The 11,013-nt window shown below is 63.6% G+C and overlaps 1 protein-coding gene across 1 annotated transcript; it reads right to left on the reverse strand.

The window, feature by feature from the left end:
* NCKIPSD (NCK interacting protein with SH3 domain) lies at positions 1-10,854 on the reverse strand. The gene is made up of 13 exons (XM_025884908.2): positions 10,288-10,854; positions 7,675-7,784; positions 7,211-7,415; positions 6,952-7,042; positions 6,248-6,738; positions 4,807-4,977; positions 4,564-4,650; positions 4,321-4,459; positions 4,150-4,230; positions 3,899-4,027; positions 3,708-3,800; positions 3,407-3,579; positions 1-894 (listed from the first exon to the last, which is right to left on the reverse strand). The coding sequence occupies exons 1-13, from the start codon at positions 10,741-10,743 to the stop codon at positions 691-693; spliced, it is 2,430 nt and encodes an 809-aa protein (XP_025740693.2). The 5' UTR covers positions 10,744-10,854; the 3' UTR covers positions 1-690.
* Between the last annotated feature and the right edge of the window lie 159 nt (positions 10,855-11,013).

An 11,013-nucleotide genomic window follows, 5' to 3' on the forward strand; every position in this document is an offset into this window, starting at 1 on the left:
TTTCCAGATGCCTGTGATTTATTTCCGAAGGTGAGCTGCAGCACACAGGAAAATACACATGGCTTTTCAGTCTGTTTTTACGGAGAAAATAGACTCTGTCATTGGCTTTCTCAGTGCCATCACCCTATTCTGTGGCGCTCCAGAATAGATGGCCCGTCTCTAAGATGCTGCACTCGAAGCAGCAGCTTGGCCAAGACCTCTGGGGGTGGGAGCAAGGGAAAGCGACCCCCACGGGGGGGGGGCACATGAGCAGCACTTACTGCGAAGCTAAGGCAAAGAACAGAGCTGGCGGGTGGTGCCTCCCCTGACCCCAAGGACATGGCTTGCTGAGGCAGGCCCAGGACCCAGACTAGGCAGGACAGGGATGGGGTGCTCTGGCCCAGCCTGGAGCAGCAGCAGGACTCTGAGTGTGCATCTGATCTGAGGGGAGGGGGCATGCTGAAGAGGAAGCCTACCGGGAGATGGAGGGGCTTCAGCTCACACAGGCCCTCTGCCCCAGTGGAGCTCCCAGAGCGTGGTCCCCAATCCTGCACTTGGCCCCTCGCATCGGCTCTACTCCTGGGGGGGTAGCCCTGCTCAGGTCCCTTCCACCACCTCCCCCACCCCATCTGTGCAAAACATTCTGAGGGCCACGCCTCCGCGTCCCCTGCACCCCGACCAGGGCTGCAGGGAAGGGAGGGAAGGGAAGCGCTAGCTGGGGTCCTCGCCCAGCACGGGGAATTCCTTGCACATCTCTCGGACAATCATGCGGTCCATCTGGCCCTGGGGCGAGGCCTCCTCTTCATTCAGGATGCGCCGCAGGGTGGCCTGCAGGTCGGGGAGCCGGTGGCGGTGCTGCAGGTAGGGTGTGGAGCGGATCACTGCGCGCATCAGGGACAGGTACTCCATGCGCAGCTGTGGGAGGAGTGGCTGAGCTCAGGGACCCTGGCGAGGCATTGCCACTGCTACCCAACAGGAACAGGCCGCCACATGTGCCCCTGGGCTGTGGGCCAGCTCACAGTACTGAAGATCAGGGCTGCACCCCCCCGCCCCCCCAGCACCCACCATGTGCCTGGCCCAGAGCTGGCCGTTGAGAGCCGCTGAGTAAGTGAAATGAATGGATCGTCCCAGGCATAGGCAGTCCCCGAACAGGGCCAGCCCACGGGAGTCCTGGCTCAGAGAGGTGGCAAGGGGAAGCAGCCAGGTCCTGCCCTGCCCATCTTTACTGCTGGGCCCTCACGGGGCCGCTGTCTGGTCAGAGGCCCCCTGCTTTCTCTCACCCTGGAAGATCTCACTCACACTCACAGCTTCAGGTAATGACCCACACTCACACCTCTGGCCCAGACCTCTCCAGGGAGCTCCAGGTGAGAGTTTCAACTGCCCACTTCTCATCTCCCACATGCCTCAGAGAGCCCGCCGCCGCACATGTGCACCATCAGACCCATGACCTTCCCCGTCTTCCCCAGACTGAAGGCTTTCTCATGTTTTTTTTTTTCTTACTAAAGAGCTCGGCTGTCCATCTAAACGCACAGGCCAGAAACACATATGTCCTCTCTGATACCCACCCCTAGGCCCTGGCCACCATCCTACCTTCCACACATGCCCCCAGTCCAGCGCCAATATCCCCCACCCCAGCACCTTTAGGCTGAAAAAGCTTCAACAGTCCCTTGAGTCTGACACCCCAGCTGTTCCTCTTTCCTCATTGAGACACCCAGTCCACTGACCCAACCCCAGCACTTTCCCTCTGTCTGCCCCGCTCACCATCCCTGTCACCATCCCTCCCCTCCCTCTCTACCTGTGCTTCGAGGAGTCAATACCTTCTTCAGGCAGCGTCCTGTGACCCCCAACCCTGGTCAGACCGCGCCTGCAAATCAGCTCCCAGCGTCTAAGCAGTGGGCAGCCCCAAGGCCGCACGCAGGACCGAACTTCCTTCCCTACCACAAACCTCAGAGGGACGTACACCGCTGCCCTGGACTCCTGCCTCTCTCCTCTGCTACATTCACGCACCCTTAAGGATCACTGCCCACCTCCTTCTGCCGGTTTTCCAAATCCAAAGTGCCTGGACAGCCGGCCTTGTGCTCCGTGGAAAAAACAAGCGATCTTTTCAGACAGCTCTTGTCCTCCCCTCCCAGGACCCACATCTCACCTGTCCCCGCCAGAATGAGCTGCCCTGGCTCCCATTGGGGGGGAGGCTCCCCCCACTGCCCGATCTACCTCACTCCTGCACTGGCCCACTCTCCTGGACACGTCAGCCATTTCTTGATGTTTACTGATCATTGCCTCTGGCCCAGAGACCGGCACCAGCAACTTCTACCTTTAAAACCCTTCCTGACCCCCACATCTCCCTCCAGGGCCCCCCCCCTTCTGCTCCCTTCATAGACAGACTCATAGCAGTTGTCTCTGTTTATGGCTTCCAATGCCCCCCTCACTCCCCTCCAAGTTCAAATTCTCTCTTGCACGCTCCATTCGGACCCTCTTCCCCCCACTCTGCAGATACGGCTTGTCAGTCACCTCTGGCCTCTGGGGGGCAATTCCAACGGCCAATTCGCAGCCTCCGTCCTACTCAGGCTCCTAACTGTGGAAACAGCTCATCTCCCACCTCCTCCAAACCCCGCTTTGGGCTCCTGTTCTCGTGGTTTTCCCCTGGGTTCCTGCCTGTCCCCACTGTGCCCCGAGCCAAGGTATGAGCTTCCCTCTGACCTGTCCCACCTCCCGCCCTCGGCGGTGGCACCGAAGCAGGCTTCCCTGTCACACGTGTGCCAGGCAACTCCACACTGTGTCTCTCCAGTCCCAACTCAGCTGCACTGCTCCCCGACGGGCTCTGTACCTGGATGACTGGCAGCTATCTTCTCAGTCTTGACACATCAGAACACGACCCTATCTCCTGCCCCCACCCCCCACCCCGAATGCTTCCCTGCCTCAGCAATCACTCTTCATCCACCTGGTTGCCTGACAGAAGTCCAGGGCAAGCCCCGGGACTCACCGCCGATACACGCAAACCTGACCTCACTGCCCACGGCCATGGCCTCTCACTGCCCACCCGGGCCGCCGTGACAGCCGCGGCTGCTTCCTTGCAGGCCTCCCGCCTCCCCTGGGCTCTCACCTAGTCTGCACTCCATTTGGGGTGTCAGTCAGGCCACATCCCCTCCTCTGAGATCACGAGCTCCCGCTGCAGCCTCTGAGGCCTTGTGGAAATGCCACCTCCTCCTGCCTGACCGCTCAGCTTCCTCCACCCCAGCTCTGCCCAGGCAGCCTGGCCCACATTGGCTCACCGGGGCTCCTGTGGTCAGGGCACACCTGCCACGGTTTCTGAGCGGCCCCCACACCGGCCTGGCTCCAGCTGCACCCCGCCCCCAGTCTCCGTTCAGTGGCATTTTGTTGCAACTTCTGCACAGCTCCCACCCCTGCCGCAGCCACGTCTGGGCACCTTGTCTCCGGGTGACAGGTCCGCAATGTGGCGCACAGTGATGTCGATGAGCGCCATCATGTCTGTGTGGTAGAAGATCGCGGCTGTGGCAGGGCTGGCGAACACGTCCTGCAGGAACTTGAGGATGGAGTGCGGCGGCTGCGGCTCGTGTTTGAAGATGCGCACGGGGTCGTCTAGGAGGCAGGGGGAGGAGGGGTCAGGGCGGTGGTTGTGGGGGGCCCAGGGGCGCCGCAGGGAGTGTCGGGGGCCACGGAGCCAAACGACAGGGCAGTGGCAACCACACAGGTTCCCGGGCCCTCACCCCCTCTGTTCAGAAGCAGCAGCAGCTTCTCGGAGAAGATCTTGACGTTGGAGTGTTTGCTCAGGGCGCTCATGACGACGTTCTGGTCAGGGGCTGAGGACGGACACGGGTGTAGACCAGCGCACGGGCACCAAGCGGGGAGCGCCCCCTCGCTGTGAGTCAGCCCCGCTCCCGCCGGGCCCCACCCCCACCTGGCAGGTGCAGGTTGAGCGCTAGAAGCAGGTTCATGCACAGATCTGGCAGCTGCTCTGTGGTGTCCAGGGGCAGCCCGTCCTCCACGATGCTCAGCAGGAACTGGGCGAAGGGCGTGCCCAGGTGCTCTGGGAGGGGGGCGCACAGGACCTGAGGCCTCCCCGCCTCTGCGCCCTCCCCACGCAGCCCCTTGGGTCCCTGTCACCCCGGGCGGTGGGTCCCCGGGCCCTCGGGCTCCCAGCGCGCTCACCGTAGTGTGCGTAGGGCACCGCCTCCCCCATGGAGAAGACCATGGCCAGGATGAGGGCCGAGTAGCAGAGCTTCTGGTGATCTGGAGGGCAAGGCACACGGTGAGGGCCCTGGCGGGTGGTGGGAACGCCCCCCCCACCCCCGCACGGCAGGAGGCCCCACCCCGCCTCACCCTGCGTGTCTGTCTGCATGTCCCGGGCCAGCTCCACGGGCAGCACGGACGACACGAGCGTGGAGATGACGAGCGCGTCCAGGCCGCACATGGCGCCGAAGCACCTGAGCAGCAGCAGCCGCAGCGACGCCCGGTGCTCCTGGCGGGAGACACCGCGCTCAGCGCCCGGAACCGCCCCCTTCTGCCGGGGGGCGGGGGGGCGGGGGGGGGCTCCCCACCCCCGCCCCGCGGCCTCACACCCACCATTTGGTAGTAGGCCACCAAGGCCAGGACAGACTCGAACTCGTTTCTCTTGCACATTTTCTTGCAAACCTCCGGGTCTGCGTCAGTCTGTGGGGAGGAGGAAGCGTGACAGACTCACTCCGTGTGAGCCGCGCGGCCACACACGAGCGTGCTGAGTACCCGCAGGAGAGACTCCTGAGCACTGGACGGGGGTGGCCCAGGGTGGGGGTAGGGGTGGGACACCCGTGGGCCCCCACCCCGCACCAGAATGTGCAGCAGCTCCTCCAGGTAGCAGCGGATGACACCCTCGTCCTCATACAGGGCCCAACTGCGCTGCTGGGCATCATCCTTCCGCCGAGCCAGGTCTGCAAAGATCACCTCCAGCCGCTGCTGGTCATGGCAGACCTGCCCTGAGGGCAGGGCAGTGCTCAGGTCCTGGGGGGAGGCATGGCTCAGCACACTCCTTGCCCGTCCCCATCGCCAGGAAGCCCCCAAGGCTTGGAAGTCAACCCAGACCCTGAGGATGTCACGGGCATTAGCTCCGGGCCAACATCAGGCAAGGGTCCCCAGCCTCACCTCTCAGAGGGGTTCCTCGTTTGTGGCCTCCCAGAACCTGTGACAGGACCAGGCCCCGGTTCTCTTTCTTTCTCCCCTCTGCCCCGCCTCAAGCTCCCACTAAAGACCTGCTCCCACGGCCCACACCTCAACACCGAGGCTCCCAAGGGCACCAGCCCAGTTCCACACCCCCTCTGCAAGTAACTCTACTGCCCCGTCTTGACAACCTGCTGGGACCAGATTCTGCACGAGACACATCTGTGGGGTGCCTTCCAACAACCCGCCTCTCATCCCAGCCCTGCATAAACACCTTCTGCGAGGAAGGCCACCGACTCTGCCACTGCCTAAATGTGACTGAGATCCTACCCTCCGAATCCACACAACGTGCCACCAGGCCTTGTCATCGCCCCGCCTCCCGGCTCCCGAGTACTTCCCGCCTGACAAGCACCCGCCGTGCCCAGCACAGACAACAAGCACGTTGACCTGCTGCTCCACCCGCCGCCCCACCCCCACCCCACGGCTGCTGGGTCCTGGGGCCCTAAGGAGGGACCCTGGGCCCATCTGGTCCCCATATGGAGATGGTTCACTGCCCCCCAATCCTGCTTCCTGACCAGTGCCCCAACCCTGGCAAAGCATCCCACCCACCCCACGATGCCCACGCACCTGACTCACACCTGCGTCAGCACTGAGACCTCCGCCACAGCTCCTGAAGCACCCACTCCTCTCCACTGCCAAGGCCAGCAAGCCACTGCCCTCTCTCATGCCGTATCCACTCCTCCCCGGCAGCCAGAGAAGACTCTGGGCCACTCACATCTGGTCTCATCTGTCACCTGCCCCGAGTCGCACCTCCTCCCACACCACCTGTTCCCTCACTCCCCGTGGCAGAGCCATGCCGGCCTTGTTCCGCTTCCCTCTACGAGCCAAGCGTGGGCCTGCCTTATGTCCCTTGCCCAGGCTAAGCCTCTACCTGGAATGCCCTTCCTCCCTCTCTCCTCCAGGGATCAGCTCCAACGTCCCCAGCACCCACCACGACGAAGGCCGAGCTACTGTCAAGGCAAGGCTGGATTCAAGTGTGAGGGTGGGAATGGGGCAGGGGAAGCGGGGCGGCCCAAGGATGGGGAGGGCCCCTGGCCCTGTCGCCCACCCTCACCTTGCCCTCTACTAGCGAGAGGAGGACCTGCTCCATGACAGGCGAGCTGGCCGGTACGGAAGCCTGGATGTGACCCACCACGACGCCAATGGCCACACGGCATAGCTCGTGGCTCAGGCCGGTGTTTCTCCGCACGAGCTCCATCAGCTCTGCCCCGATGGTCCTGGGCACAGCAGTCTCAGGCACCACCTTCTCCTCTGTGGTCCCCAGGCTCAGTGCACCCAGGGCCTCCAGCTCATCAGAGGCTGAGGTTCTATCAACCGCCACCTCCTCTGTAGGGGGCTCGGGGGCTGGCACTTTGGAGGGAGGGGGCTGAGCTTGGGACACAGTGGTATGGGTGCCTCGGCGGGGCACGGGCGGGGGCGTGGGTGAGCAGCTGGGACCCAGCTCCGACGAGCTAGAGCCGGTACAGAGCGTGTCAAGGGAGGTGCTGCTGACTGAGGAGCCACTGGACACAGAACTGCCCCCGGAGGGCGTGGTGTTGCGGCCGCCTGTGGGCAGAGAGTGGATGCTGTGCTGGGACAGCCCCCTGGGTCCCTTACCCCTCCAGGCCCTGAGCCGCGCCCCTCCCAGGACAGGGCCTGGTTTCCCTGCCAGACCCGCCCCGCCAAGCCCAGAGCCCCTAACTTTCTGACACAGGCAGAGCAGCCGTGCCAAGCAGAGGGTGCCGCCCGCCCCGAACTGCCCCAACCCTGCCTTCTCACCACTTCCTGGGGCCATCAGGGCCTCCCGGTCTCGGCGCTTCACAGGTGGGGGTGGCGTGTCGGGAGCTGCTCGGCGAGGCTGTGATGGGATCTGGGAGGACAGGCTGCCAGCTGGGGTACCGGCCTGGCTAGGGCCCTGGGCTCTTGCCAGGGGCAAGGCTATGGCTCTGCATCACTGACCCGAGTGGACTCTTGGAGCCTCTGGACCCAGCCTTAAGCTCCACCCACCTCCCTTCCCCAGGGTATCCTCCCCACATACCTGGTAGAGGCCTCTGTCTGCCCCGAGATACTCGGAACTGGGCAGGCTGTGCTGCCGCTCGAACCCAGCTCGACACATCCCATTGGGCTGCCTGGCGGCAGCAGCGTCCAAATGATGGTCACTGGTGGACGCGGTCATAGCTGCGGGACTGGGGACTGAGGGGCCTCTGCGGGACAGAGTCTCTTTCCGGTGGTGGATCAGCTTCCTGATGGAGGGACAGGGAGATTACTGGGCGAGTGACCTTAAAACTCCCGAAGTCCTCACAGGCTCCTTGTGGGATGCTGGGGGGGGCGGTGGTGCTCACAGCCCCAGCTCCACCCACCTCCCTCATGCTCCACCTCACTCTGCCCTAGCCCGAACTCTGCCTTCCAGACCTCCTCAGTCCTCACTGGACCCCCACCCGACTGTGCTCACTGGGGCAGGAAGGTGGAGGGTGCCCTCCTCCTCCCCTCCCCCACACTCACTGAAGGACCCCACGCTGCTCCAGGCTGTACTTGCCACCATCCCGCATGGCTGCATTGTGCACCGCCTCAATGGCCCGGTCAATGGCTTGGAGGACATCCTGCTCCAGGCCCTGGGCGGGGGTAAGGGTGCACAGTTAGACCTGGGGGCCTAGGGAGCGTGAGCTCAGATCCAGCCTAGGATGGAGCCCAGGGCAGACAGAGGACCGTTACAGCTAAAGCCCGGAATGCCAGACATGAGTGTAGAAAGCTGAGCGACGCTATGAAGTAAGGTTCTCAAACTGTGTTACTCAGGGAGCTGGGGCACGGGGTGGCCCCATGCTGCTGCTTTACATACTGGGGTCCCAGTCAGGCCCCACAGTGAGGCTCTCAGCTGTCTCTGGACACCAGGGGTCTAGAGCAAAAACACAGCCCAGGGACCCCCAGCTTGAGACCAGGAGCACATACCTGGTCTATCCCCAGGCTTGGCTCAGAGCCCAGGCTGACATGCCAAGCAGGGAGCCCCTAGTGTCTGGAACCCTTAACAAATCACTCTGGATCTTGCTGATCCTTCTCCAAACCCAGGTCACACTCCAGAATAGCCCTATCCTCGCAGAGCCTTCTGCAGACCCCGGGGATGGGCCTGAGGGACCAGCTGAGGATGGGCCAAAGGGATCCCCTCTTCCCACCCCTGCTTCTGGCCCTCATTCCCCCTAGTTATTCCAGGAATCCTCCAGACTGGCCCTGGGAAGCAGCAGTTCTGTGTTTGTGGCAAAGGACGGACATAAGAGAGGGGCCTGGCCCCTGTCCCAGATTCCGTGCTGCCAGACACAGCAGCTCCGGGGTCTAATCAACCCAGCCAGCCTGGCGTGGTGGGAAGGGTGGGGGGTGGGAGCTGTGCGGCCATCCACCTCCAGCCTTCCCCTGTCCACGATGGTTCATCAGGCTACACAGAAGTCTCAGAACTGAGGTGACGTCACTCCAAGCGGGGTCGAAGAAGCGTCCCTGATAGGGACAGACAGATGGATACAGGGGTCAGCAAAGCCCTCCAGGTAGCATGGGGTACGCCAGAATGCAGGGAGACAGCAGACAGAAAGGGGGACAGAAAAACAAATACATACCCATAGAAAACAAGAAAGAGAGAGAAGGGGAGGGAGGGAGGGAGGGAGGGAGGGAGGGAGAGGGAGACAACGCAGAAAGAAATTGAGAGCCGGAGACAGAGAAAGGGGGAGAGTCGGAATGGCAGACACAGAGTTGGGGGGCAGAGACCGGGAGATACACAGAGAGAGACTACAAGAGGACAGTAGCCTCTCCGCCCTCCCCAAGCACCAAGCCCCACTCGCCCAGGAAAGGATCCTCACGGGCCCCTGAAGAAGAGGCTTCCAACAAGCCCCCAGCCCCAGAGAGGCTGGGTCTGACACGCTCACTCCAGAGCCAGCAGCCCCAGTGTCCAGGGCCCCAGTCACACCCCAGGCACTCCTAGAAGGGAGTAAGCTGAGGGTCCAAGGCCCAGGGCCCATCCCCTACGCTAAGACCAGATGACATCTCCAAATTTATCCTGTTATTTCTGTCCTGAACTGGGCCGGGACAGGATGTTTCCCAAAGACGCACGACTAGGATGGGGAGGGGGGGGCGTCTGGCACAGGCCAGGCCTGGAGGCTCCAGGCCCCCCTCTCCCCGGAGGTCAGAAGAGACCAGCTGGAGCCACTGCACCCCAGCCCCCACTGCAGGACTATTCTTGGGGAAACAGGAACTGGAGATGCAGCCTCCACTGGAAGGAAATAGGGCCATAGTCAGACCAGAGGAAGCCATGAAGAGGTCTCACTTCCTCACAACGGGAGAGGCCCCCACCCCAGGCTGTGGACAAGAAGGGATGGGGCTTTTCAATTTCAGAGAAAATTAGTCCGAAAAGTCAGGGCCTGAAGCTTGTGATGGGAGTGGGGGGAGGTGGGGAGAGTAGTGCCGGGGAGTGCCAACAGGGGCTGAGATCTTTGGTTCCAAGAGGGTCGGGGGTGGTCTGAAGAAGAGCTTAGGGGGTGGCTGAGGACAGGAGGGTGAAAGACACTGAGGCCTCAAGGTTTGCTGGGTCATCTAGGGGCTTCGGGGTCTCATGGGGGGAGTGAGGACACAGAGGATGGCTGGGGAAACAGGTGGTGTCCAGGGTGGCCCGGGTCTCAGTGGTGGAGGTAGTGGCTCCAGTTGGGGGTCTGAGGGTGGGAGGCAAGAGTGTGGGATCCGGGCGATCCAGGGAAAGGACCGATTATGGGTCTGCGGTCTCAGGGATCTGGGGAACTGATCAGAATTCGGCGGTAGTGGAATCTCAGGACTGAGTCTTGAATGCTACTCAGATGGAGCTTCAGATATTGGGTCTTAATGGGTCTGGGATGCCAAGGAGTCTCAGGCCCTGAGTTAGGCTTGCAGGTCTGGTGTCCTCAGAGTTGGCTGCCAAGGGCCTGGCCTTTTGTGGGGATGCGGGCTCTTGGGGTCCCAGTCCTCGTGAGTCTGGGGTCTCAGGGTCAGACTGCCTATCTGCGGGAGGTCCCGGAGGGGCTGGGGCATGCGGGGTCGATACCGAGAGCCCGTGATGGGGCCCAGTCTAGGGACCGCGGAGGCCGGGCCGGGGAGGGGAACACTCACCTGCAGGCGGCGCAGGTAGGCGGGCGGCACGTAGCCCGTCTCGCCACTGCGCGCCCGCGCCGCCAGCCACCAGTGCGCGCTGCTGCGCTCCAGCACCAGGAAGGTCTCGCCCGCGGCGAACGCCAGCGCGTTGGGCTCCGCCGAGCGGAACGCGTAGAGCGCACGATACATGGGGCCGGGCCGGGCCGCGCCGGGGCAGTGGAGGCGCCGGGGAGCTGCGGAACCAGGACGCCAGGCCGGGAACACCGCGATCGCCCCGCCCCGCCCCGCCCCGTGACACACGACGCGTGCGCGCACCCGCCTGCCCGCCGCAGCCCCGCCTCGGGAGGGGGCGGCCCCCGCGCGGGTCGCGGCGCCCCCTGGCGGTTCCAAGCGGCGCGGCGCGGCGCGGCTCGAGTCCGCCGCCGGTGGGCTACGGACCCCTTCAGAATCGGAGCCTACGACCCCTCGCTCCATACCCGCCCGGGGAACCCACCCCAGCTTCTCCCGCCTGGCCCTCCAGTCAAGCCCGGGTGCTGCGACCCGTGCGACCTCCCGAAGGAGCGCTCCGCCCGCAGCCCAACGGCCGAGACTGTGTCCTGCGCTCTAGTCTCGAGCGTCCCCGCCACGCCGGGAGACTGGGTCCTGACCTACTAACGGTAGCGTAGTCCCATTGTTGCATCTCGCTGATCCAACACTGGGAGGCGCCCGCGGGGGCCGGTCTCCCTGGTGTCTGCAGGCCGCATG

The sequence above is a fragment of the Callorhinus ursinus genome, unplaced genomic scaffold (assembly GCF_003265705.2).
Source record: "Callorhinus ursinus isolate GAN/ISIS: 27379988/994484 unplaced genomic scaffold, GSC_fseal_2.0 scaffold15, whole genome shotgun sequence".
NCBI classification, from domain to species: domain Eukaryota; kingdom Metazoa; phylum Chordata; class Mammalia; order Carnivora; family Otariidae; genus Callorhinus; species Callorhinus ursinus.

Bases quoted from the DNA above. Each gene is read 5' to 3' on its own strand.
- NCKIPSD (XM_025884908.2), bottom strand. From the start codon at position 10,743: ATGGAGCGAGGGGTCGTAGGCTCCGATTCTGAAGGGGTCCGTAGCCCA. The intron at 7,043-7,210 runs GTATGTGGGGAG...CTGTCCTCCCAG, and splicing joins CAGACAGAGGCCTCTACCAG to ATCCCATCACAGCCTCGCCG. The intron at 3,580-3,707 runs GTGAGGGCCCGG...CCTGCCTCCTAG, and splicing joins GCTGCTTCTGAACAGAGGGG to ACGACCCCGTGCGCATCTTC.